Below are 27,396 nucleotides of genomic sequence, written 5' to 3'. Positions count from 1 at the left end.
ACTGATCATTCTATTGAGCGATACTGAGCCAGCAAGGAAGAGGGGAGGTTCTGTTGTGTGGGAGTATTTTGAGTTGATTTTCCTCAATCGGGTGGGTTTGCCAGCTTTTTATTCTTGTTGTTTGTCTTTGTTTTGATTGTGTTTATTTTATTTTTAATAATATTATTTACAAACATACCTGTCCAGCTGTCCAGTGATTAATTGTATAAGTACCATAATGTGTTGTACATTATTATATGTATATTAATGTGTTTTTCATTTATTGTATTTACCAACATCAAAAAGTCACAAGCAAAGAAAGACCACACCATGGCACATGTTTAAATAAGGGAAGCTTATTGATCAAATTTATCTATTAAGCAAATAGACATAATTATTTCACCCAAAAAACATACATATTCAAAGCAACAAACGTGTAGGCCCAATATCAGACAGAACAGTGAACTCTGTAGAATGGGCAGTCATAATGAAGCACTACAATTTAATTTGTAGATTCAAGCTGTTCTTCATAATTTTGGCCACCAGATGTCACCAGAGAGGAATGTGTTGAAAAGCTAGTATGAAGCGTTTTTAACACAAGCTTCAATGCTTCAGAAAGCTTCATTTGAGCATCTAATAGACTCCAGTTTGTTCATGTAAATCAGGGGTGGGAGACTCCAGGCCCAAAGGGCTGATGTCATGCAGGTTTTAGATGTCACCTTGGGTCAACACACCTGAAACAAATGATCAGTTTTTTACCAGGCATCCAGAGAAATCAAAAACATGTTGAGGAGGTAATTTATCCATTTAAATCAGCTGTGTTGGATCAAGGACACATCTAAAACCTGCAGGACACCGGCCCTTGATGCCTGGAGTTCCCCTACCCCTGATTGAATGAGTCCATTGCCTATCCAAAACCTAGAAACCTTCCCAATAAAGCAACGGGGACAGAGACAACTATAAGTGTTGATATGTGAGTGCTAGGTGAACTTAAGTCTGCTACTGCAAATGAAAACATCATAGTTTACACATACTACAATTGACTAGACAAGCTAACCAATGCCAGTCTAGTGAAAGGTCCGAACAAGAACACACTCCTGTTTATAAAAAAGATATATATATATTTTTTTAAGTAATCATTATTACTTAGCAGTGATTGTTCCAGAATAAAACAAATATGGATTTGAATGTATTTCTCTGCCTATGGTAGTGCAGTGCTCCATAGTTGTATATGAACATTTAGAATATTGCTTTGTTGTTCTAAAACTGTCATGTTGTTCTAAAACACAGCCCAGAAGATCACTGGCTGCTCTCTGCCCAGCCTGGAGGTCACTGCAAACTCTCGGTACCTCAGCAGAGCTGGCAATATCATCAAGGACCACTCTCACCCCAGCAACCAACTGTTTGAACTATTACCGTCAGGCCGACGGTACAGGTCACATAAAACCAGGACAAACAGATTCAGGGATAGCTTCTTTCCCAGAGCTATCACCGTAGTAAATAAGCACAAAAACAATTGAACCTATTCCATACCGTCACTGTCATTATATTATGCTGCTATTCATACTGTCATTATATTAATGCTGCTATCCTGTATATATTGTACATACTATTGTTTGAGTACTTACGATTGGTTTTTTTGTACTTTTTATATTTTACATTTATATTTATTATTGAAACTTGCACCAAGGGAGTGGCACTCCAATTTCGTTGTACTCTGTACAATGACAATAAAGGCTATTCTATTCTATTCTATTCTATTCTATATGCGAGTTTGCATATTTACTGTGCCACCCTACAATACTGTGATTTCCTACACATACTGTCAGTGCACTGTGTGCATGTGTAGTCATGTCATTACACTGACTCCATTAGTTACAGAAAACCTTGGAAGAACTTCTGCTTCCTAACAAAAGAATGATCAAAATACCTCTGAAATAAGTTTGAGTAGGGAGTAACACTTCCAATTTCTCCAATCAGGGCTAAGTTTCAAATGATGTGACTCATCCTGTGCATGCCCAATTCAGTTCTGCTATCACATGTGAAAAATCAGCACATTTCGTCAAACACAGACAATTTAACATGAAAAAAAGTAATTTGTATGCCAAAAAGTAAGTTTTTCTACTTTATTTCAATTTCTAATAGCATTATCTGCTTTGCAGTTAAACTCATCAAACTTGAATTATGTTATTTGTATGTCTATGGGGATATATTCTGTGTAGGTCTTTAGTGCTAATGTTTTAGCCGTTGGCTGTAATGTTAGCTAGTTCATGGCTATAGGAGTCAGTCAGTTGTAACAGCAACAGTCTGGGTTAGTTGTAACAATAATGCAGATGTTACAACTTACCACACTATTACTTTAACTTATATTAACCAAGTTGGGGCAACGACATCAGCAGAGAGCGGTTCACTGGTCGCTTTTGTATATGCGGTTAATGCCATTAGCAACACAACTACTTCACTGTTTGTGTTCCCACACATACATTATGCAGACCACTGTGTCAGAGATGGACCAGTAGGAAGTACTGGTAGTGGAAATAAATCAGGATGGGTGCAAGAAACAGATTTCCTCATCTTTCTGAAGCACTTTGCAAACCACACCAAGGTAAGCCATGATAAAAAGTAATGGAATTGCGATGCTGGTGAACAACTACATTTTTTCAGCTTCAATGTTATGTTCAAAATTGGTGCAAGAGTTGTAGGTTATAATGCCCACTGAGCCAATGAGGCCAAACTCAAGGAAGACCAACCAAAATTAATGAAATATTCAGTTGCAGAAAATTCCATAATTTGTCTTTTTTGGGGGGTTGGAATATGTTCAAAAGCTAGATTTCTGCATTCTGTCACACACACACACACAGAGCTACATAAATGGATGTAAGTGCATTCATGTGTTGAATAAACAAAGATTACATGTTAATGTTTTGTCAGTACCCTTATTTCATTGTGTTACATTTTACCCCAGGATATGTTACAACTAACCCAGACTATGGGGTTAATTGTAACATTTCACTCTTCGTGTTTGAGACCATACTATGCAATGGGTAATTGTGCTGCAGAGAAAATAGCTGCACTATTTAATAGCAGAGACATGTAAATACTTTGCATTACATTTTGAATCCACTACCTTAAAAGAGCTTCAATTTACAGACAGAAATGTCAAAAATGTTACAACTATCCCCGGTCTCCCCTACACACCTGCTAGACCTCATATCACTGGAAAGAAATCTATAAACAATAATCAACAAAACTTTGTGAGGAAGCAGTTTCACTCTCCTTCTGTCCAGCTGTAGCTTCTCAGCACTCCCCACTTTTTTTGATTGCTTATTCACAATTACATTGGTCATTTCCTTTACGGTAAAACTCAAGAAATTCCATTTGCGTATGAATTGTGTCCTATAAACACACTTTCTTTGTCTTCCCTATCAGTTATTGAATAGTTGCATCCACCTCTAAAGTAATTACATTTTAATCTGTTTTGCAGAGCAAGCAAACAGCATGTAAGTTGGTAGATTACAGAACTACCTGACATTCAGCCACAATGTAGACAAAGCAGGATAACTTCTAAAAGTCTACAAATTAGATCTTCAGTTAAAGTGACTGCAAGCTACAAAAATGATCCAGAAGATACGAGCCAGCTGCTAAACAAACAGATGAGATCAAGAAAGTTCACCATTGATGCTACATGAGAAACATCATTTCTACTTAAGAAAACTCTTCAACTCTTGATTGAATTTACTGAGATGGCTCATCTCAACAGGCAGCAAAGGACGTGTGATCTACTTGTTGTTCGTCTGAACAGATTTTGTGTCAAGTCATTTTTATTAAATGTTTTGATGTTATGTTAGCTGTTTGACATATACGTGTTATTCCGCAGTTTTATTTTATTTTTTTGTAAAAAATGTAGACACTAATCATTAAATGTTACAATTAAACTAAATAACCTTGTTTTTTGTTTGTTTTTGTAAATATAGTAGAAGTTTGAAAGATTTCTGTGAAACAGTGACAGAGACAATCCCTGCACAATACTTATGATCAGCACGTTTTGGAGAAATCCCTGCACAAACAAGAGAGAAGGTATTGAGACCGTTGCAGACAGCAGGATGTGACTGTGGTGATCAATGTGCTTCAGCAACATTCGTGTTGCTCACAATAAATCAATTTATAAAGTAAAACATACAGAGAAAAGTCTGCGTGTTTGATGACATAACCACACAGATTTCCAGCTGTTTTTAAGGCTCTTTACAATCCACAGCAAAAATAATAATGAGAGAGATGGTGTTTTCTTTCGAGCATGTGTAATAAATAGAAGCGGTAGTATCAAATAAATAATTAAACAATTGCGGAGACCACCCCAAATGTCTCTGGCATGCGTCGAAGCAGCAGGTACCCATTACCTCGTTTAGTCGTAGTCACGTGACCTGGGTATTTAGCCCCGCACTTCGGAGGAGTGTTTTAATAAGATGGCAGTAATGCAACAGTTTTGGATACAAGCTGCCGTTAAACTCGACTGAAGAAGAGCGTTTTAATACGTCTGTATCGACTTTTGTTTTGGTTAGTACGCCCAGCTTTGCGGACCAACTTCTTTGTGGTCTGATGCTGCTGCGCCACCTCCACCCTTGTTACGCATGACACGTAGCACCAATCAGTGTTGAGACCCCGGATTGTTTGCCGCGCTTGGCTCACAGGTGAATTGATTACAGTGTTTCTTAGATAAGGTGCGACTATTTGCGGTTCCTGTCAATGGACTGCGCTTTTGATTTGGTGGGTCTCATATTACAGATAGTGTATTAGTAGAGCATGTACTGAAGAGGCTTAGGGCCACCAGGGGAAAAAAAAAATATGTGACTGGTTCTGCAACCCAATTTGTCTCCTTGTTAAATGTTGAGTGTCCGTCCAGTTCACGTGGTCTGTTGCCGAGCCTGGTATTTTTATTTTCTGTACAAGTTTTCGTAATCTGCAGTTTATCGGTGGCATCTGCTAGTTCGTAACTCCCACAGTATATAAATTGTACAGTAATGATGAATCGGAAACGCTAAGATTTTAAACCTCCGCTTTTTCAGAGAAAACGAGAAGTGTTCTTCACGTGGGTTTCATCCAAATGGCAGAGAAGTGGCAGCCGCAGTGTGGCGTCGAGTTGGAGCCGAATCAGTTTTACTGCTCGGTATGTCTGGACCTGCTCAAAGATCCCGTCACCATCCAGTGTGGACACACTTACTGCAGAAGCTGTATCGAGGGGTGCTGGGACCAGGAAAAGGAGAAGGGAACGTACAGCTGTCCTCAGTGTAGGGAGACCTTCAGTCCAAGGCCTGTCCTCGGGAGGAACAACATGCTGGCTGAGGTGATGCATCCACGGTGCTGCTTTTGAAAATAAATAAAAATAAATAAAATGACAATAAAACGTAGCAAGTTAACTAAAGTTCAGATACTTGGAGCTCAGAGAAATACTTAATGAGAAATATTTTTCTTTTTCTAAATTCTTTCTGATATTATCATTATCCAATTTCTAGTTTGTTTTCATTTACAACATTTATAAACAGATTTTCATTAATGGTGTGGTGGTTTGCTTGGTTTGATTCTAGTCTGAGACACATCCCTTTGGGTTGAGTCAGGAAGGGCAGCTGGTATAAGTGAGTACAGTGAACTCATTGTTATGTTTAAGAAACCGTTTGAGATGATTTGAGCTTTGAGATGGTGTGTTAGCCTGCTGGAAGTAGCCATCAGTAGATGACATGCTGCGGTCATAAAAGGATGGACATGGTAGGCAACAATACTTTGGTAGACTGGTGTTTGGACTGGGGGAGGCAAAGTGTGCTAGAGGATATCGCCTCTACAGCATTCTAACACAAACCGGAACTGATGCAAAGCAGGATGGATCCATGCTCTTATATTGTTCATGCCAAAGTTGCAGGAGAAATGTGTTCTTCAGAACCAGCGACAATCTTCTTCAGTAGTCTAATTTTAGTGAGCGTGTGTGAATTCTGGCCTGAGTTGTGTGTTCCTTGCTGTGGAAGTGGCTGTTGCAGATCATCTGCTCAGTTTGAAGTTCAGCAGGTGATCTTGACCATGTATACATGCCTAAACGCAGCGAGTTGCTGCCATGTGTTTAGTTGATTAGATATTTGTGTTGAAACGAGCAGATGAACAGATGCACCTCATAAAGTGTCCAGTAATCATAATTTTATATTTTCTTTGGCATGTCATTAGATTTTCTTGTGGGTGTTTGCATTGTCTGCTCTTGTTACCCCTAAAATATTTAAATGAATTATATTATCATCATAGCACATGCTTTCTAAATGATAGTCCATCCATCCATCTTCATCCGCTTTGTCCGGGGCCGGGTCGCGGGGGCAGCAGCCTAAGCAAAGACAGCACTATCTAAATGATAGTGCTGTCTTAAAATAAATAACACATTTTTCTATAGTTTCGATTCTGTTTGTCGTGCAAAACCTTTTGACCGCTTTTATTTGATCACTGTAGGTTGTAGAGAAGCTGAAGAGGACAGTAACCCAACAGGCCCGTCCAGCTTCTTCTCTTGCTCCTGCAGGACCAACAGACATTGCCTGTGATTTCTGTTGTGGGACCAAAAGAAACAAAGCCAGCATGTCTTGCCTGACCTGCTTGGCATCGTACTGTCCTGCTCATCTTGAGCCTCACCACAGTTTTCCTGTGCTGAAGCTTCACCAGCTGGTGTCTGCTACAGTGCCACTTAAGGAAAAAATATGTGCGAAGCACAACAAGCTGATGGAGGTTTACTGTAAGACTGATCGAAGGTGTATCTGCTATTTGTGCACCTTGGACGATCACAGGCGCCACTCAACAGTGTCAGCTGCAGCAGAAAGAGCTGCTGAGCAGGTAGAGACAAAAAGCCAATGCAAATCTGGAGAGTGGTTGAATTTGACTCCTGTGACTGAAATATTCACAATGACACATTCGTGGTTGCTTCTTACAGGTAAAACTTGGTAAGATCCAGAGTGCAGTCAAGCGGAGATTCCAGGAGAGACAAGAGGAGCTGAATGAGCTGGTCCAAGCTGTGAAGGACTTTGAGGTGTGGAAATAAGACTGGAAAACATGTTTCTGCTCTGACCACAGCAGTGTCTTTTGTACAGGTTCTGACATCTGGCAGTGAGAGCTGATAAGCATGACGGTCTGTAATTGCAACACGTATTCCTGCATTTTGGTGTATTTAATACACTGGTTACGTTTGTTTGAATTTATTTTATGTTCATATGTTTTTGCCAGGAACAAAGTGAATCTAGAAAACTTTCTGCTATGTTGTGCATCTATTGTAAATTGAACCTTCTTTATACATTATATATAAACAGATTTGGTGTCAGACTGCTGTGACGTCCAATGACGAGCTCTTTGACAAGCTGATCTCCTCCATCCAAAAACGACGTGCTTTAATGAAGGAGTTGATTGAAGCTCGGAGGAAAACTGCAATAGCTGAGGCAGAAGATCTGCAGATGCAGCTGAAGGAGGAGATAGCCACGCTGAGGAGAAGAGATGCTGATGTGGAGCAGGTTTCTCACACAGCTGACCATATTCATTTCATTCAGGTAAAAGTTGTGTTCTAGACCAACCAGTCTTTCTTTTTATAATTTTCACCTCGTACACATTTTATTATTTCAATTCAGAATCAATCAAGCATCTATAGCTGCAAGACACAAGTATTAGTAAAATGTGCTAGAGAATATTACACCCATGTTTCCATATTTTGGCTATATTATCTGTGAAACCAGCTGCCTGATTTGGACTTTGGGAATATTGTGTGCCTTTATATACGGAAAGATAAACATGTCAGGTTCCTATCTGCAACATGGCAGTTTCTGCAGGCCTCCAAATCTGTTAATTTGCAGAGCCATAGTGCAGGAGACGCCCCCACCCCAGATTTGAAGGACCTAGATCAAGTAGTTTTCAGTTAAAACTCCCAGAGAACAATGCTAGAAAGACTTCTAAAAACACTCTCACCTTGGCAGCAGGGACATGACACTTCCCATTAGGAAGTGTCATGTCCCTGGAATTGTTTTAATGAATAGAAACAGAATGTTCCATGTAACATGCAGTTAATATACTTTTTCTGTTCTGACTTGTCATTTTTCCTCTAGATCTTCAAGTCTCTCTCAATCTCATGTGAATCGCCAGACCTGCCAAGAGGCGCTGTTATTCGTCCTAAACATTCGATGAAAACGGTGACTGACTATGTGTCTGACCTGGCAGATGACATGAAAAACCTTCAGCAGACCACATGGCCTGAGATCTCTGCTACAGGTGCGCATATATATGTAAAGGTGCCTGAAGGAAATATTAAATAGTTGAATACAGTTCCTCTGTTTTCTATTTTTATATATATTTCTTTTCCCTGTTAGTGTCTGTTACAGATGTTGTGCTGCCACCTGTGCCAAAGACCAGGGGAGAGTTATTGCGCTGTAAGTAAAACCGTTAAGGCAGATTGTTAAGTCTAATTGTTGAATGTTGCCATTGTGTTTCTTAAATTTGTACAGTCTTAGTTTAAGCAGTAGGATCAAAGCCATTCCTTTGATCCTGACCACCTCTCCAGCCACTCTGTGCTGGGGGAGGTTTTATTGTAGATACATCCTATCTGAAAGATCTGTTTCTTTTGATGTAAGCTTCCTGGGTTTATGACCCTTTGGTCAGCAGGAGGTCTCTCACACACACACACACACACACACACACACACACACACACACACACACACAGTATACATTTACATACAGTGCCTTGTCTTTGTAACCAAAGGGGGGTTGCAAGGGGAGGTGCTTTGTAAACTATTGTTTGAAGTTTGTCAATAAAAGGCGGCGAGAGGAGGCCACCAGTGTGGTCATTTCAACGTGCTGGTCACAGACGAGAGGCCTCCCTTGCGCAAGAAATCGATCGAACACTGTTGCCTTGCTTTTCTTTCATGGGAATAAGTCTTGGATACAGCGGGGTCTGAGTTTAGACCCAACATTTATTTGGTCCTTCGGAGCCGGAGCCTAACACATTGCATCCACCGAGGAGAGGAAGAGGACGCCACCGCAACGTCTGGGATGATTGACGTAAAGCCCTGGTGTTTTTGGCTTGCCACCAGGCCGGGAAGTTTGCGCCTGACCTCCCCTCGGGATGGATGACGATTGACGGGATCCAGAGACTCTTCCCATGAACGTAAACAAACAGTGAGTACAGAAGGCCTTAGAGAGCGTCTCTATAACCGCGTGAATGAATGTGGGATCCTAGAAACGCGTCACCGTGATTCTGCGTGAAACGTTTGAGTCCCGGGGAGCGCTGGTCACGAGAGCGCACGTGGACCCAAAACAATAGAGAGCGGCTACGGGCTGTGCGTTAAACGTGAGTCCGGGAGCGCGCTAGCCGCGTGAGAGAGACGCAGGCTTCTCCGCCGTTTGGGGCGTAGAGAGTTCTCCGCCATTTGGGGCGTGGAGAGAACCTAGGTTCAGAGTCCGGAATCTCCGCCATTTGGGGCGTTGGAGAGTGTCCGAAGGTTGAATTCTCCGCCATATGGGGCGTTTGAGAGTTTTCAACAGAGAGCGCAGGCTGTGCGTGCAGACGCAAGCGATAGGCCTATGTTGTGTGTGTGCGGGCCAGACGTGGTCTGCGTGAGTGTGGCTGATTGTTGTCTTGTAATGGAGAATAAAATGTGTAAGTCTGCCTTAGAAGGAGATGTAAAATTTATGCAGAAAGTTTTACCAGGCAGCACGCAGTATGTAGGTTGTTGGTGTAAGAAATGTGGATTTGAAGGGACATTAGTGGAAGTTAAGTGTAAAATGCTGGTAGAAAGAATATCTGTAAGTGTAGCAGGTAAAACAGGTAAAGCGAAGCAGAGGAAGGAATTTCAGTTAGCAGTTGCTAAGTTGTGGCTGGAGCAGGCTCAGAGGAGGAGAGAAGCACAGAATGTTAAAAGAGCAATATTGCAAGAAGTAGTTGTGAAACCTGAGGATGAAACTACAGCTCAATCCACTGCAACTACTCTAGAACAACACCGTAGAAAAGCATTAGAAAGAGCAAGAATGTTAGCAGAAAGTAGAGTCAGAGAAGAGCGTGAGAGAGCAGAGGTAGAAGTGGAGGAGAGATTAGAGGCATATTAGGAGCAGCATTGAGTCCAAGACAGACTAGGCAAGAGAGGAGACAGAAAAGATGAAGAAAGTTTTTCTCCTGATCAATTCCGCGAGTGTGAGAGTGTCTGACGTCATGGTGTGTGTGAAAGGTATCCAGCTGGGGCAGACATGATTCTGCAGGTCACCTGCCCAGTGGACAAAAAGAAATAAAATAGTTGTGTGGATGAATGATGGCACGAAGAGTGTTTGGTGTTTCTCAGTCTGAAACAGCTGTAATGCTATTTTCTGTTTTGGAGAAAAGTACAGTTAAAGAAAAAAAAACAGAGAGAGATGTGTGTTGTTTTAAGCAGTGATGAGAATAATGAAAGTGTGATGAGAGAGGACCACAAAAACATACAGAAAATGCATTAACTATACTAACCCCACATGCATATACACATACAATGATACTCATGAGACCAGACAGCATCTTAAGCATGAGATTCTGTTTGTCATCTTGTCCAAGTCACTAGTAAGATGAAAGTGATACATAGACTAGTGGACTGAATATTATAGGAGGACAGATGGTTGCATTATAGAGGAGAAAGCAGAATGCTGATGAGAGGTCTTAAATGAGTGAGTTGAGTGAGCTGATTGTGAGTTTCTGGTGTGTGAAGAAGTTTTACCATGGCACACATTTAGTTACATGAGAACTAAAACTTATTATGTGCTAAGACAACAGGGTTATGCTGTATGTTGTGTGTATGGCTGATTGGATGAATGTTTGAGATTAAACTGGCTGTTTGATTTGTCTTTATTACTAAAGTTGAACCTGCCAATTGGGTTGTTACGATTTATCCCCCTGGCATGAAGAACACGTGTCATGACTTAAACAAGGCCTTTCTTTCCATTATTTTCTTTGATTTCTTTTATTTTCTTTCTTTTATTTTGTTACTTTCATGGTGCACTGAAAGTTTTGTTTGATGATCTCTGTTGAGCAGATCTGCACGATTAGAATCGAAGCGTCGTCGAGAAAACTGTTGCAAAGTGAGCTTCTCCAAAATTAAAATGGGCTCTTATTTGGGACAATCAGGAAACAAGTTCCTGTCCAAAAGGATTCAACGAGGAAATCCAGTCTAAATTATTTTTCTTTTTGAAATGACGTTGTTTTGCTGAGCGTGGAAACGAATGCGACGATAATTTCCACAATTAGCTAAAGAAGGAATCACTGAGTGAATGAGTAAGAATTTTAAAATAAATGGGGAACTGACTGACTGACTTAACACCATTGTGTGAAGTCAACCCCCGCTTGACAAAGGTGTGGATGTATCTCTGTGTGTGTCTCTGTTACAGGAGCAGAAAGATGATAGCAACATCTGAGGTTGCGTGATGGTTTAACCTTTTAAATGCCATTTTTATGTTTGTGAATCTATCAGAGGTGTGTTATTCATGGGCTTGTGGTACTCACAGAAGTTACTGTGAGAAAGTGTGTACACACCTGCGCAGCGCTAACATTTGCATTTTTTCTTACAGCATTGCAGTTTTTCATGTGATTTGATGATGTGGTTTTTAGCAGAACAACTGGTGGATGTTTGTTTCTTTATTTCAGGTTTTGTTTTCTTTAAGAGTGCATGTAGCATTCAGCAGAAGTGGACAAGTGACATGAGTAAAACAAATAAGAGATTACGATATTTATGGAATAGTTTATTATGGGCTCATTTGCTGGCCACTTTTGGACCCATAATAATATATGAGTGGAGTGACTTTGCTTAAGGGAAGTCACCGATTACATTAATGTTAACTGAGCACATGGGATGATCCATGTTTGAGGCGAATTATGGTAACAATAGTGATTTAATGATTTGAGAAAACCTGCACATGACACTTGTCTTGCTGATGCTGAATGCTTGTTACCCTTGTGATATACTTGTTTATAAGTGTGAAGTTTGATTTTACTTCCAGATCTTGTTTTCCAGGCCATGATGGTGAGTATGCAGGCTCCTGGTGGAGCCAGTTTTTAAGGCAGGGATCCAGGTTTGGTGAGTTGACGCATGAGAGTGTCCATGCGTCAAGAGGTGGGGTCCAGAAGTAACATTAAACAATGTTTACTATTATTGTTGCAGTGATTTGTGTGATTAGCTGTTTATTTACAAGTATTAAACCTATGCAAGTGGTGCATCCATGTTCAGATGAGGCTTTGATGGCCTATAAGTGAAGTTCACTGATTACAATGTGGAATAACATTGAGATGTTAAATAATTTGGAATAAATTATGGGAAAACGTAGGAGTTTAATGAGTTTAGAATAAACCTGCAATGATACTTGTCTCTGTGATGCTGAATACTTTATTACTTTCATGATCTATAGTTGGTTGCAAATGTGAAGTTGTTTTAAATTTTAAGACTTTGTCTTCTGTGATACAGGAGCTGGGAGTTAAACAAGTTGAACATTTAAGTGCTGACTAATGTTTTACACAGGGTTACAGCTTGGAGTGAAGCTGCTCCAAGGGACAAACCCTGGAGATTGTTTTAGGGAGACTGTGCGACACTCTTTTACATGTCTCATTGGGGAGTTGACACATGGCGAAAGCCGTGTGGCGAGAGGAGTGTCATTTTTTCAATTTGTAGATGTCGTGAGGTGCCATGACGAGAAGGAGTGACTGAGAGGATCGCCCACTAACTGGAAGCTGAGGGAGCGTGCCAAGCTCCAAAAAGTGACAGCCCAGAGGAGGTCCAGCGATGGACTTGTGGTTCTGTGAACAGCACAAATACAAGGTGACTGTAAAATAACTAACAGCACTTTATCCACAAGTGAAGCCAGTAACTTACTATCCTAAAAGATTAGCTCTAGTTGCTCGTGCTTTACCTCCATGCGTGAGATCAGTATGTGCAGCAGTTTAAGCTGTACAATGTTTCAATAGTTTATTTCACCTTTTGCAATTGTTAGTTCCACACGAGGTAGATGTCTACTACTGCAGACTAAACTTACATTTCTGTCACCTACAAGACACTTGTCTTTAATGTTACTGTTACTCTCACAACCACACATATTACCATAAAGTGGTGCACAATTCTGAATCTGTCCAACCCTTTTTGCCAACGGAGGAGGGCACTTCTCATGAGTGTAGAGAGCGCGAGGAGAAGAAGTGTAAGCTGAGGGATGACTTGATAGATGTGCCACTCGTTGAGGGAAAGGTTTGGTTTGTTGATGATTTGAGTTTTACAACAGCAGAGGGACAGACTAGAACACGTTTTACTGTAGCAGACAGTGAGAGAGAGTTATCTATGTAGGACAACTAGCATGTTTCATATTTGCTTGAGCAGCAGAGATGCTAGCTTTAACGGAAGCGTGTAAAGCTGTAGAGAGACAATATACACTGATAGGCAGTATACATTTGCTACTGTACATTTCTTTGTAGTGCAGTGAGTGAGACGAGGTATGACAACCTCAACAGGGAAACCTGCAGAACACACCAAACTCTTGCAAAATCTGCTGGAGGCAGCGTTATTAACCAGTGGAATTGCCGTTTGTAAATGTGCAGCACACATGTGAGGGAAAGATCCGGTTGCATTAGGGAAAGTTTTTGCAGATAAGATCGCAAAAGAGGCAGCTTTAGTTAAACATGGTGTTAACCTTTTATCAGTACAGCATTAGCAGACATGCAGGCCCACTCACCTACTGCAGGACAATAGTTGTGACTTACAGAGGGAGCAAGCTTGCAGGATGATTTTTTTATCTGTGTGATAAACCAGTACTGCCTAATAATTTGTATAAGACTGCTGCTATTTTGAGCCATTGGCTATACCATGTCTCAAACAGGAGGGAGATGAGCAGTCGTTATACTCATTCTAGGATTATTAAATACTTTTAAAAAAAAAAAAAACTTTTGCAGGCAGAGAGAACTAATGGAATAGTAAAGTTAAGATTTAGGAAGACAGGCAGGACATGGTTAGACTGTATAGAATAAGTACATGAGGATTACTCCAACAGAGAATGGTCTGACTCTTTGAGATTACACATGTTAGAGCATTTAGAGTTCCAGTCTTCTGTAGTGATGATAGAAAAGCAGAAGAGAGAGCATATCGGCAGATTAGATGCTTGAAAATGTTTAAAAGTAAAGTAGTCATGAGAACAAATGATCTGCCAGATGATTCTGTTTCTTCGCAGGAGCAGAGCCTGAAGTCTGGAGATTGGATGATGATAAGGCCATGGAGAGGAAGTGCTGGTCCAGTCCACGATGGGAAGGTCCATATCGGATGCTGCTGACGACGACCACAGCAGTGAAGATTGCTGGAAGGAACACTTGGATATATCAAGCGCACTGCAAGAAGGTGACACACATCCAGGCCAGCTCGGAGTAAGTGGCAGGAAGACCGGGAACAAAGGGGGGGGAAAGCCTCCAGGGCCCCTCGTCTCAATCCGGTGAAGAAACCAACTGAGCCACAGGTACTCATCAGAATGGCTGGGAATGTGCTGTGCATCTTCTTGTGCCTGTGGACCCTGAGTGGGATGACAGGAGCGCATTGGGACAGAGCAAATCACACCCAGTACCCGCATGGGTTTTCAACCAACTACTGGTGGCAGTTTAAGAACACAACCGGATAACATCACTTGGAGTGAGACAGTTTGTTTGGTTGCTTTAGCAACACATCCAGGAACACTGCCAACTTTTCAACTGCTCTGAACCTGAATGGAAGGTTGATTCACCAGTAGCTGGGAAGGTGAACTGCTCTGGTGAGACAGACCTGCTCGTCTGACTCAAAGAATATGACTTGCTGCAGGACATTGAACAGCTAAACGAACTGGAAACAGGCCAATTGCCTATGTGTACGAAGGACAATGGATTAGTCCAAGTTGGAGATCAACCATGGAACATGGCAACATCACCTATTCTTTTGTCTTCTGCAAGAAGGATGTAAACAGAGAAGCCTTTTGTCTACATTTACATCATGAACACTTGAGGTTTTGAGCCAAGAAGATCAAAACCCCTTGATCCAATTTCCTTTACAAAGCTTTTTCTGTGGTGACAACAGGACAGGAGAAGAGTTGTAAATGCAGATAATTCACAAGTTGACTCTAACCCCCACAGGATGCCTACAGTGAGAAGATTTGGGGGGTTGATAGGAGTCATAAAGACGGGTGTTGACCAGGCTGCAGCTTTGAAGTTAGCTGAGAGCCATATGGACAAACAATAAAGTCAACTGATGCGTTTAAATACCTATGTCTGTATACAGTTGGATTGTAGTGACATATGATTTTTGAGAATGATGATTCTTCTTGTTTGACCTTTGACATTCAGTTGTTTACTTGAAGAAATACATAATGAATTGCACGACAGGAGTAGATCCGCCACAAGGCTGGATAGCTTGGTTACCGTCTGGTCCTTGGTGGCATCTTCTTTTGAAAAAATTAATTCCTGTTTTTGGACTGTTGATACTGATTTGCTTATGTATAGGATGTAGTTTACTGTGTATGAATGAAATCTATACTGACACTGTCCAAACAAAGGGTGCATAAGTTGAAATTTAAGAACAATGACAAAAAGGAGGGAAATGTTAAGTCTAATTGTTGAATGTTGCCATTGTGTTTCTTAAATTTGTACAGTCTTAGTTTAAGCAGTAGGATCAAAGCCATTCCTTTGATCCTGACCACCTCTCCAGCCACTCTGTGCTGGGGGAGGTTTTATTGTAGATACATCCTATCTGAAAGATCTGTTTCTTTTGATGTAAGCTTCCTGGGTTTATGACCCTTTGGTCAGCAGGAGGTCTCTCTCTCTCACACACACACACACACACACACACACACACACACACACACACACACACACACACACACACACACACACACACACACACACACACACACACACACACACACACACACACACACAGTATACATTTACATACAGTGCCTTGTCTTTGTAACCAAAGGGGGGTTGCAAGGGGAGGTGCTTTGTAAACTATTGTTTGAAGTTTGTCAATAAAAGGCGGCGAGAGGAGGCCACCAGTGTGGTCATTTCAACGTGCTGGTCACAGACGAGAGGCCTCCCTTGCGCAAGTAATCGATCGAACACTGTTGCCTTGCTTTTCTTTCATGGGAATAAGTCTTGGATACAGCGGGGTCTGAGTTTAGACCCAACACAGATCATTATATAAATGAAGTAATCACTTAATAAATACTAGAAGGCTGATGATATTCCTGGTTTGCTTGTCTATCAGATCACTGTCCTCTAACACTGGATCCCAACTCGGCCAACAAATACTTTGTCATTTCACGGCAATCAAAACGAGTGACGAGTGGCTGCTATGAGCATTTTCATTTATCTCACTCGGACAGGTTTGGAGGTGTGAAGCAGGTGCTGTGCAAAGAGGGTTTAACAGGGCGGTGCTATTGGGAGGTCAGTTGGAGTGGTGGCGCCTGGTCAGTGGCAGCGTCTTACAAAAACATCAGCCGGACATCATTCGACTCAGAATTTGGGAAGAATGACAAGTCCTGGTGTTTGGAGTGCTCTGCAAACGGATATACTTTCAGACATGACTCAGTAGCCAAGGCGGTGTCAGGTCCTCGTACCTCTCAGATTGGAGTGTACCTGGATTACAGGTCAGGTACTCTGTCGTTTTACAGCATCTCTGACACCATGACTCTGCTTCACAAAGTGTGCACAGTATTCACTCAGCCTCTCTATCCTGGCCTTGAGCTGAAGGAAGGAAGCTCTGGCTGTTATGCAGAAGTGAAGAAGTTGTGATGCCAACTTTTTCACCTCTACCATGTTGACTAATGTCTTTCAAGACCTAAAATAAGCAGTGAAGAAACCTGTGAGCTCATTGAACTTGACACTTATTTGTTGAATGACTCGCACTGTTTGGCTGTTGAAAGGTGACCCAGGTGCTCCACTGTGACAAAGGACATTGAAATTATAAGGTTTTTTTTCCGCTCTAATTAATCTATTCTTAACAGGTGTTTGGTTTTTTTTTGGGGGTTTTTTTGTTTGTTTTTTTAAATTGAGTTTAAATGGACTTTTTCACTTGCATGTACTTCATTGTTTTCTTTCCATTTTACTTCTTTAATTTCTGGGGGGGGGATAAAGTTGACAACATACTGCGCACAGGGCTTATTGTACTAATGATGAATGGGTTCAGATGAAGTCAGCTTTGCAGTCAGCTATAGCTACATTGATGCTGTATTGCACTATGACCAAAGTCTAGAAGATGGGAAAGCAGGATAAAGGTTAGTGTGGCTTTTGTGACACTTTTCCAAAGGTACTGCACTCATTTCTCTAAGGTTTGTCAAATTAATGGTCCTGTATTTTTAATTTAACTGTTTTTAGACTGCTTTCATAGGATTCCTTTCCTGTTTATCTGAGGTTGTGCTAGAAATCAATAAATAAAAATGATTGCCAATATTTAAACTGTTGTGAATGACTTGTTTGTCCATGATCTGTCAAATGTGTCTCTCATTAATGATATCCAGTCTTTTTGAGCCAAAGTATGTTCCTATCACAAGTTAGAAGCTGCAGTTTTGACAAAGTGACTTCATATACTCCCAAGTAAAGTGTCATGTTATATTAAAAATGTCTTCTTCAAAAGAGATCTGGTCTCGAGGCTGTCACTAAGTGTAAAAATCAGTTAGATATTTTAAGAGTCCAAAAAGAACTGTATTGGTTACCATGTAGGTGCAAACAGTCATTGCAAGATACTTTCAAAGCAGGTCACTTCTTTTATGCAACGCCTGTTGTTAATCCTCTTGACTAGTCGGTCAAAATAAGCAAAGATATAAGTCATAAAAAAAATCACACGTCACTTTTCAGCAATGTATAATCTTCTACTGACAAAGGCAGGAGTACGCCTAGTACATGAGTACAAAGACATATGTCCCAAGGCTAGATTTGAATTGAACTCAAAGTCACATGTATTGAAAATAGTTTTTTATAAAGCGAGACCATTATTGTTTTTCAAACATGTTGACATCTGCAGTGTAATCTATTTTGACATGTGCCATGTTATTATGTAAAACCTGCCACGTTTACCTCTGTCCGTGTCTTTTTAGTAGCCTGCTGTTAGTCTAATATTGGTAATGGCTCTTGTGAACAATCAGTATTCCAAAGTGTTCATATGCAAAATCACTAATTGCGGAGGCATTTATTAAAAAAAAAAAAAACAAGACTTGGAAGAGGAAAACTCGTTTTAAGATGTTTACTGTGAGCTTTCTAACGTCTTGTAGACTGAGTTACTAAAAAGGAGTTATCACTGTTGTAAATTCATCATTGGGCGTGCGCTGTTGTTTGGTCATGTGACGCACAAACACGATTGTCGGAGGAAGCCATGCAGGATCATCACTCCTTTACTCCGATCCGAGCGTGCTGAGCTCTTACAAATCGCTGCTTATGTTTGGTTCAGTTACAGCGGGATGATGGCTGATCTTTACCAGCACCCGGTTTTCTTTGAGTGCGAGAGTCTTAAAAAAGAACATCTGACGAGATTACAAAATTATTTCCGTAATCGTCGCAAATCAGGCGGAGGAGATTGCGGACAACTGACGAGAGTGGACGCAAACGTCTACAGCGTGGTTTTCCAAAATAAAAAAGGTAAGTTTATCATGCCTTTTAAGATATCTAAATATTCTATATTTATTATTAAAATATATATTTTATATATATAATAAATAGATTTATTTATGCACGAAATATCTTATTTATTATTATTATTATCATTTCTCGGCTAAAATAGCCGTAACAGAAAGGTTTCAGCTGTTTAAGAAATATTACATTTTCACCGTTGAAGTACAGCTGTGGGTGGGAGTAGTGAGAAAGGAAACGTAAACCAAACGTTAGTCTGGAAACCGAAACTTGTTACGCAACGTTACTTTTCGTTTTCGATGATCAGCAGCTGCCTCAATGCTGAGTTCAGGGAATTTGGGAAACTCTGATTTCCCACCGTAACATTTGAACTCTTTCCTCTGTGAGTGGGCTGTTTAGAGGGAGAGAGCTACTATGAGATGACGATATTATTGCAAATACAGTTTTTTTTTTATTGTATTTTCTGTTTGAATGTGTTTTAGTAGATAAAGTGAAATGAGTTGCAAAGGCTTTAAAGCAGAAGTTAGCAATATATTGTGTTGGACATACTTCATATGTGCTATGTACTGACTTGGTAGCTTGTGAAGCTTGCACACAAGAATTTCACTCACATGTGCTGTACCAGTGCACCAGTAATGTGGTGTGACAACAAATTTGATTTGATTTTGATTTGACCACTGAATTATAGTTTCTACCAAACTGGCAGTGGGTGAAAAGAGGAGGAAAAAAGAACAAAAAAGGGCAAAGAAAACAAAAAGAAAGAGTTAAAGTTATATAATAAATTCAGTCTGTAATTTGAGATATCTGTCAACAGATCAGCAGAGAGTCCTTCAGAGATCAAAGCATGTTTTGGAGATTGAAGATTGTCGTTTGGTGTTCACTGTCCGAGAAAGTCTGCAAAATTCTACCTCCTCTCACTTCATGACCCCCACTTCCAATCCAGCAGAGGTAAATTTCATGTTTTTGTTTATCTAGGTTTTTAATAGTTTTATGCATCCATATGAAATGAACATTGTCCATTTTATTATAATATTAATGTAAGCAGGGGTTTGCTACAAATTGATAGCTGTTCTCATTTGCATGTCTTCCCAATCACAGACTCCTGAGCACATTCCTGCCTCGTCTCTTCTACCAAGCGATGACGGGTATGAACTACATGTTAATAATTATCTTATAATTATATGTCCACATGCTCAGCAAGAACTTGAGAACATGCTTGCCTGTTTAGCCTGCTCTGCTGATCTTTACTGTGAGGAGGGGAGAGTTTTAGTCAGGAGGCGAGCTCAACCTGGTGCTGCAGATCAAGTTAGTGATTGGAAAGTTGAGGTAGGCGCTCTCTTTAGTGGCTACTTTTGCCATTATGAGTTAAACCCTTACAAGGTTGAAGCTTTGGTTCAGTCCAGCAGCTCTCCTCAGACTGTGAGGTGAAAGTGTACACAGATGAGTCTGGGAAGAGTCTGAAGTAACTCTTGCTGCTGTGAAGGACTTTGGTAGTGTGAGAGGTTAAAGTCTGAGCCAAGTCATCCCGTTTGATAACAGAGAGGAGGCAGTGAGGGCCATACAGGAACCATGTGACAGGCTTCTCCAAGGGATAGATGCACCTGATGAAGATACAGCAAGAGGAGCCACTGCCAGAGCTCCTGGAGGCAGAGTCCACATGGAGGTTATTCGGGGACTAATCGAGAGCCAACAGGTGAGAAATGTTGCTGTAATTAAAATAAATCACAACTCACAATAAAACACATTTTCTAAATCTCCTGCTCTTGTCCTAGGTGGATGCTTTGGTGTCTCCTATGGTTGGCCATGATCCTCTCTCTACCCGTGTTGGAAATGCTTTATTTGCAGGAGCTGGACGCCAGCTGACCACAAGGTTTAGAAAGGAAGAGGAAGATGAAACAATGCCTGGTGACTCAGTACTGCTGGAGGGCTTACCTGGACTTCAATGTAATGCAGTCTTCTTCCTCAATCTTGTTCCCTGGGACGGTGACCCAGACGGCGTGCCAGTCCAGGTGAGATAGTAAAGGAGGGATTTTATTATAGTGCCTGTTTGTGAGGACACTTTTAATGGAGTCATTTGCCACAATCCAGTACTTTTACCTACTATAGGTTCTTCGAATGGGCATCAGAAAGATCCTATCTTCCTGTGAGACAAAAGGATTCACATCTGTCGCTCTTCCCGTCATTGGTGCTGGGATTGCTCTGAAATTTCCTGACAGTGAAGTGAAGAGGGTGTTAACAGAGGAAATGCACATATTTGAACAGGAGCGAACAGGCATCACACCATTCCTGATCCGCATCGTCATTCACTTTGATGACACGGAGACACTCAAGGTAATGGAAACAATTTTTTCCCTAAAAATCAACTACCGAAAAATGCTGAGAGTTAAAGAATGCCACCATTCCTAATCTTAAACTCAGAATATAATAATCAAATATCTCACAATTGGAAAAGCTCATTTTCCTATATCAGTCGCCAGGAACAGTCTCATCTGACCCCACTATTTGGTTTATCCTTCATATTTTATTTTTCAAAGCAGCAAGCCTTCAGGAGGCTTCACAAACCTGATTTGACTTTAACTTGGAAACATACTGTATACACAATCATTAACCAATCAGCTATTGTTTCCTCTGCAATATATACAGTATATACAGGAATCATTACTAATGCTGGAAATTTGTTGTCTTTGCAGACATTTGGTTCTGTCCAAAATAAACAATTCACTGAAGATGTTCAAAATAAAGACCAAGATCAAGGTAGGTGTAGAAAATATCCACAGATAAGAATCCAGACAGTGCTTTTTAGACATAAATAATAATTTGATTCTTTTTGTTAAAAAAAATCTTTTAAAAAAGAGACCATAATAAAACATCAACAGGAAATTACAACATCTGATGTGGAATATAAAAAACATTCAGTTGGAAAAGTTTAAATCTTACCTGTCCAACTGAAGCTTTTCTGTCAGATCAGGGAATATCACTCTCATAAACCTCACTTTCTTGTGGGGTCCCCCAGGGGTCCATTCTTGGCCCAGCCCTTTTTTTGAATTTACATGCTCCCTATGGGCTCAACCTAAAAACAAACAAACAAACAAAAAACATGGCATCACATTTGACTGTTATGTAGACAAAAAAACTTTACCTGCCACTGAAACATAAATCAGTGAGTCCTCCAAAGGTTCTACTAGATTGTTTGGAGGATGTTAACGCATGGATGGCTTTAAACTTTCTTAATTAAAAGGAACAGAAAAGAGAGGTTATTGTGTTTGCTCCCTGTCACCACTACGACTTTGGCTCTTGATTAAAAAAACCCTTTGCGAGGAACTTAGGAGTGATTTTTGACTATCTATCTATTTATCAATCTAACGCTTGATAAAACAGATCAATGCTGTAATCAAAACTTTTTTTTTTCAACTCCGGCTATTTAAAAAAGTGAAGCCATTTTTCCATTTCAGAGACTTTTGTAATAGTCTTTATTCAGGATTCAGTCTGTAATTAGTTAGCCGAGTGCAGCTGGTCCAAAACGCTACAACACAGTTACTAACTGGCACGCACTGTACTTTTATTTGCCTTATTTCTTCCTGAAATCTTCTAAATTAATGTTTTTTTTTCTTAAATTGCATCACATCTTCCTACTTTTATATCTTTTGATTGTTTTAAATTTGCAGCACTTCGGTCTCAGTTGTTGTTTTTACATGTGCTATATAAAGAAGTTTGACTTTGACTGTTGATTCTGTTTCAAACCTGAAACCCTGACCAAAAAGTATTTCGAAGGCAGCAAAAGTAAGAAACAAATGTACTTAACAGAGTGACTGTTCTCCTCTAGAGTCAACAACGATGAGGCTGGTCCTGCTGGGAAAAACTGGATCTGGGAAAAGTGATTTGGGTAACACCATTCTTGGAGAGGAGCTCTTTGCCACCTACCCCTCTCCAAACTCTGGAACAATGAAATGCCAAACAGAAACCAAAACAGTCAGTGGAAGAAGCATCACTCTGATCGACACCCCTGGTTTCTTTGACACAGGAAGGTCTGAGGAAGATCTGAAGCCTGAGATAATGAGCTGTATGACAGAGTGTGCTCCTGGGCCTCATGCTTTTCTCATTGTGCTTCAAGTGGGCAAATTCACAGAGCACGAGCAGGCTGTCGTCACTAAGATAGTTCAGTATTTCTCAGATGAAGCTCTAAAATATGCTGTAGTTGTTTTCACTCACGGTGATCAGCTCAAGAAAAAGATGAAAATTGAAGATTTTGTCAGTCAGAACAGAAATCTGAGTGATCTGGTGTCAAAGTGTGATGGTCGGTGTCACGTCTTTGATAACAAACACTGGAACAACAACCAGCCAAACAACTACAGGAGCAACCAGTTCCAGGTGGAGGAGTTGCTGAAAACAATAGAAAAAATGGTGGTGGAAAAAAACGGAGGTTACTACACAAATAAAATGCTGCAACATGTGGAGACGGCAATACAGAAACGGGTAGAGCATATTAGACACTCAATGCCAGATAAAACCCCAGAAGAGATCAGAAAGCAGGCTAAAACAGATGTGTTTAACAGGTTTCTGATCCAAATGGCAGGGATTGCAACAGGAGCTTTGCTCGGTGCTTTTTTTGGTGTTGTAGCATTGGCTGAATTTGCTATCAAAGCTGTGAAGAACCCACAACTGATGAATGTCACAAAAAAGCTTTCCACATTAGCACGAGTGCCAGCTGCACACGAACCAAAAGCACTAGTAGTTGCTGGAGCAGTAGGCTTGACAGCAGCTGTAGGAGTAGGAGGAGTAATGGGAGGTGTCATTGGAAATGAAGCCGCTAAGGATGCAGAGTCACTTTCAGAAGCTGTACAGAAAACATATAAGGCTGTAGAAGAAAAAGGAAAATCTCTCACTCACTTAATGTAAGGGTTTCATAATAATCAGATATTTATGTGAACATTTGATTATTTTATTACCTCTTGATGTTGGTACATTATATATGTTTAAATATTTAGAAGGCGGTAGAGAAAATTTGGAGTCCAGTCCGTTAGACAGGAGGGTTTTGTTGTTTAGCCACTTTAGCACTTAACACTTTTTTTGCCTGACTGCCATTTGGTGGTGGGAACATATTCTTTGGTGTGTTTATGAGAGATTTATGTTCAATAGGTTTGTGGTCCTTAAAAAGTAAAACGATGAGCTTAAAAGATTCTCACCAAGTCTGTCAGTATGCTTGTTTTGCTTGTGAGGTTGTTGCTTGATCTCCCTGGTGCCTCATTATTTTGTCTTGTCCATATAAAGGACAAGACTGTTTATGACCATGAAACACAGACTTAAAAAACTCCAACAACCACTGAAGAAATTAGGTTTTGTTTCTGTTTTTTTCTGATATTGTCAAATCTCTAGTTTTACTTAATTGTAAAAGATCTGATATTGATAGAACTACTTGAAATGTGTATGATATATTGGTGATGTGATTGACAGATCAAAGATGATGTATTAAGCAATAAAAGCACTAATTTCTGACAAGATTTCCCATTGCCCATTTGTTTTGTTTTGAGATTTTTTCCCTCTACATCATAGTTTTGTTCTTGTTGTACTGCACTTGCATGTTGTGATTAACATGAGACACTGAGGAAGAAAAGGTGTGAAGAAAGGACATTTAGAGGGGCTACAAAACTGCCAGAGTGTTGCCAACAAAGTGCAGCAACTATGTTTCCCCGCCTGAAATTTTGCCTGTGCAAAAACATGAACTTTTGTCATTGTGAATCTTTGAGTTGAGTGTATCATTACCAGCATGCACAGTAATTGGTCATATGGCCCTTTTTTCAATTTTCAGTTCAATCTTTAGTGTTATTTACATAGTCCCAAATCACAACAGTCTTCTCAAAGTTCTTTCTATTGTAAGGTAAAGACACTACAATGATACAGGGAAAAAACTCAGTTGACCTCTTAGAGAAGTGTATAAACAGTACGTGAAAAAGGTGAGTGAAGAATAAACGCTCAGTGCATCATGGGAATCCCCAAGGAGCATATGTCTAGTGCAGCAAAACTAATTAGGTTTCACCTGATTCAGCCCTAACCATATGCTTTATCTGAAAGAAAGGTTTTAAGCTTAATCTAAAAAGTAGAGATAGTGTCTGTCTCCTGAAGAAGGGCCTCTGATTCTACTTTTGAATACTCTAGGAACCACAAGAAGGTCTGCAGTGCAAGAGCAAAGTGTGGTGAGGCCTTCAAGATAAGATGGGACCTGATTATTCAAGTATGTGTATGCATAATGTAAACAGAACTGGTCCTATCGCAGAACCATGTGGAAATCCATAATGTAAAGTAGATTCCCCATTTACATGAACAAATTGGAGACTATTAGATAGATAGATTCAAACCACTGCAGCGTCGTACCTTCAATACCTACAACATGCTATAATCACTGTAATAAATTAACAGAGATGAGTCCACTGTCAGAGGCCATAAGAAGATCATTTATAACTTTGACTAAAGCTGTTTGTGTACTGTGATGGGCTCTGATACCCGACTGCAACTCATCAAATAAACAATTTCTCTGCAGATGATCTGTTAGCTGTTTTACAACTACTCTTTGAAAAACTTCTGAGATGAAAGGAAGGTTGAAAATTGTCCTATAATCATAATTAGTTTTACATGTAGACATACAACTCATCTCGCAGGATCAAACCTTCAGTCTCATGAGAGAGTGCAGAGCTCTTACTAATTGCTTTGTATTTTATGAAAATATTTCCATATTCACCACAGTTTAGGAGACCACTATGAGAATGAGAGACAAAATCTACTTTACTGCTTTCAGAAATCAAAAAGATATGTTCATCATGCATTGTAATCCAATCCAACTTTATTTATATAGCACTTTAAAAAACAACAGTTGACCAAAGTGCTTTCCAATAATTAAACAGAGATAGCAGTTAAAAACCATACATAAAGCAGACAAAAAAATAAATATAAATAACAATGAAATAAATACATAAATGAAAAAGAAGATAAAAATAAATCAGTATATATATATGAAATATTAAAACATTAGTAAAATAGGCAATAAGATCTACAATGAACAAAATTAACAAAATAAAAAGATTAAGAGACCAACAGCTGACTAAAACTGACTACAAGCTGACTCTGATAATACTCCTAAAAAGCCTTTGAGAAAAAGTGTGTTTTTAAAAGTGATTTAAACATTTCAAGTGTTGGGGCCAGCCTAATATGGAGGGGCAGTTTGTTTATGGAGGGGGCCACAACAATGAAAGCTCGGTCTCCCCGGTGTTTCAGTCTCGACATGGGGACAGCAAGGAGTGACTGGTCAGCTGATCTATGAGACCTTTGTGGAGTGTATCGGTGTAGAAGGTCTGCAAACAATAAAATTTTAAAATGAATTCTAAAATGGACAGGCAACCAGCGTAAAGAGACAAGAACAGGGGTAATGTGCTCATGTTTGCATGTCACTGTCAACAGGCGAGCAGCAGCATTCTGGACCATTTGAAAGCGTGATAGTGAAGCTTTATTATACAGGGAGTGCAGAATTATTAGGCAAGTTGTATTTTTGAGGAATAATGTTATTATTGAACAACAACCATGTTCTCAATGAACCCAAAAAACTCATTAATATCAAAGCTGAATGTTTTTGGAAGTAGTTTTTAGTTTGAGCTATTTTAGGGGGATATCTGTGTGTGCAGGTGACTATTACTGTGCATAATTATTAAACTTAACAAAAAACAAATATATACCCATTTCAATTATTTATTTTTACCAGTGAAACCAATATAACATCTCCACATTCACAAATATACATTTCTGACATTCAAAAACAAAACAAAAACAAATCAGCGACCAATATAGCCACCTTTCTTTGCAAGGACACTCAAAAGCCTGCCATCCATGGATTCTGTCAGTGTTTTGATCTGTTCACCATCAACATTGCGTGCAGCAGCAACCACAGCCTCCCAGACACTGTTCAGAGAGGTGTACTGTTTTCCCTCCTTGTAAATCTCACATTTGATGATGGACCACAGGTTCTCAATGGGGTTCAGATCAGGTGAACAAGGAGGCCATGTCATTAGTTTTTCTTCTTTTATACCCTTTCTTGCCAGCCACGCTGTGGAGTACTTGGACGCGTGTGATGGAGCATTGTCCTGCATGAAAATCATGTTTTTCTTGAAGGATGCAGACTTCTTCCTGTACCACTGCTTGAAGAAGGTGTCTTCCAGAAACTGGCAGTAGGACTGGGAGTTGAGCTTGACTCCATCCTCAACCCGAAAAGGCCCCACAAGCTCACCTTTGATGATACCAGCCCAAACCAGTACTCCACCTCCACCTTGCTGGCGTCTGAGTCGGACTGGAGCTCTCTGCCCTTTACCAATCCAGCCACGGGCCCATCCATTTGGCCCATCAAGACTCACTCTCATTTCATCAGTCCATAAAACCTTAGAAAAATCAGTCTTGAGATATTTCTTGGCCCAGTCTTGACGTTTCAGCTTGTGTGTCTTGTTCAGTGGTGGTCGTCTTTCAGCCTTTCTTACCTTGGCCATGTCTCTGAGTATTGCACACCTTGTGCTTTTGGGCACTCCAGTGATGTTGCAGCTCTGAAATATGGCCAAACTGGTGGCAAGTGGCATCTTGGCAGCTGCACGCTTGACTTTTCTCAGTTCATGGGCAGTTATTTTGCTCCTTGGTTTTTCCACACGCTTCTTGCGACCCTGTTGACTATTTTGAATGAAACGCTTGATTGTTGGATGATCACGCTTCAGAAGCTTTGCAATTTTGAGACTGCTGCATCCCTCTGCAAGATATCTCACT

At 40.2% G+C, this 27,396-nt stretch overlaps 2 protein-coding genes and 1 long non-coding RNA gene across 6 annotated transcripts; all 3 read left to right on the top strand.

The window, feature by feature from the left end:
• Window positions 1-4,418: 4,418 nt before the first annotated feature.
• On the top strand, window positions 4,419-17,439 carry LOC106675644 (tripartite motif-containing protein 16). Of its 4 annotated transcripts, none has more exons than XM_076881671.1 (8): window positions 4,419-4,533; window positions 5,043-5,320; window positions 6,460-6,834; window positions 6,932-7,027; window positions 7,305-7,538; window positions 8,088-8,250; window positions 8,349-8,408; window positions 16,250-17,439. In XM_076881671.1, exons 2-8 carry the CDS (start codon window positions 5,081-5,083, stop codon window positions 16,774-16,776), a joined length of 1,695 nt encoding a protein of 564 aa, XP_076737786.1. In that variant the 5' UTR covers window positions 4,419-4,533; window positions 5,043-5,080; the 3' UTR covers window positions 16,777-17,439. The 4 variants fall into 4 exon arrangements, with proteins under 4 accessions (XP_076737786.1, XP_076737784.1, XP_076737785.1 ...); XM_076881669.1 differs by having other exon boundaries at window positions 4,423-4,667; XM_076881670.1 differs by lacking the exon at window positions 4,419-4,533 and adding an exon at window positions 4,655-4,743.
• On the top strand, window positions 8,439-15,875 carry LOC143416462 (uncharacterized). The gene is made up of 2 exons (XR_013096830.1): window positions 8,439-9,155; window positions 12,659-15,875. It is a non-coding gene; the product is annotated as an uncharacterized LOC143416462 (long non-coding RNA).
• An 897-nt stretch (window positions 17,440-18,336) lies between the features above and the next one.
• Window positions 18,337-24,104, top strand: LOC106675642 (uncharacterized). Its single transcript, XM_014410665.3, has 8 exons — window positions 18,337-18,615; window positions 19,421-19,554; window positions 19,705-19,751; window positions 20,146-20,299; window positions 20,379-20,615; window positions 20,713-20,937; window positions 21,297-21,360; window positions 22,430-24,104. The coding sequence occupies exons 1-8, from the start codon at window positions 18,438-18,440 to the stop codon at window positions 23,500-23,502; spliced, it is 2,112 nt and encodes a 703-aa protein (XP_014266151.3). The 5' UTR covers window positions 18,337-18,437; the 3' UTR covers window positions 23,503-24,104.
• The last annotated feature ends 3,292 nt before the right edge of the window (window positions 24,105-27,396 follow it).

The sequence above is a fragment of the Maylandia zebra genome, linkage group LG3 (assembly GCF_041146795.1).
Source record: "Maylandia zebra isolate NMK-2024a linkage group LG3, Mzebra_GT3a, whole genome shotgun sequence".
NCBI classification, from domain to species: Eukaryota; Metazoa; Chordata; class Actinopteri; order Cichliformes; family Cichlidae; genus Maylandia; species Maylandia zebra.
Note: the sequence above shows the minus strand (reverse complement) of the source record. Positions and strands in the feature narration are given on the sequence as shown.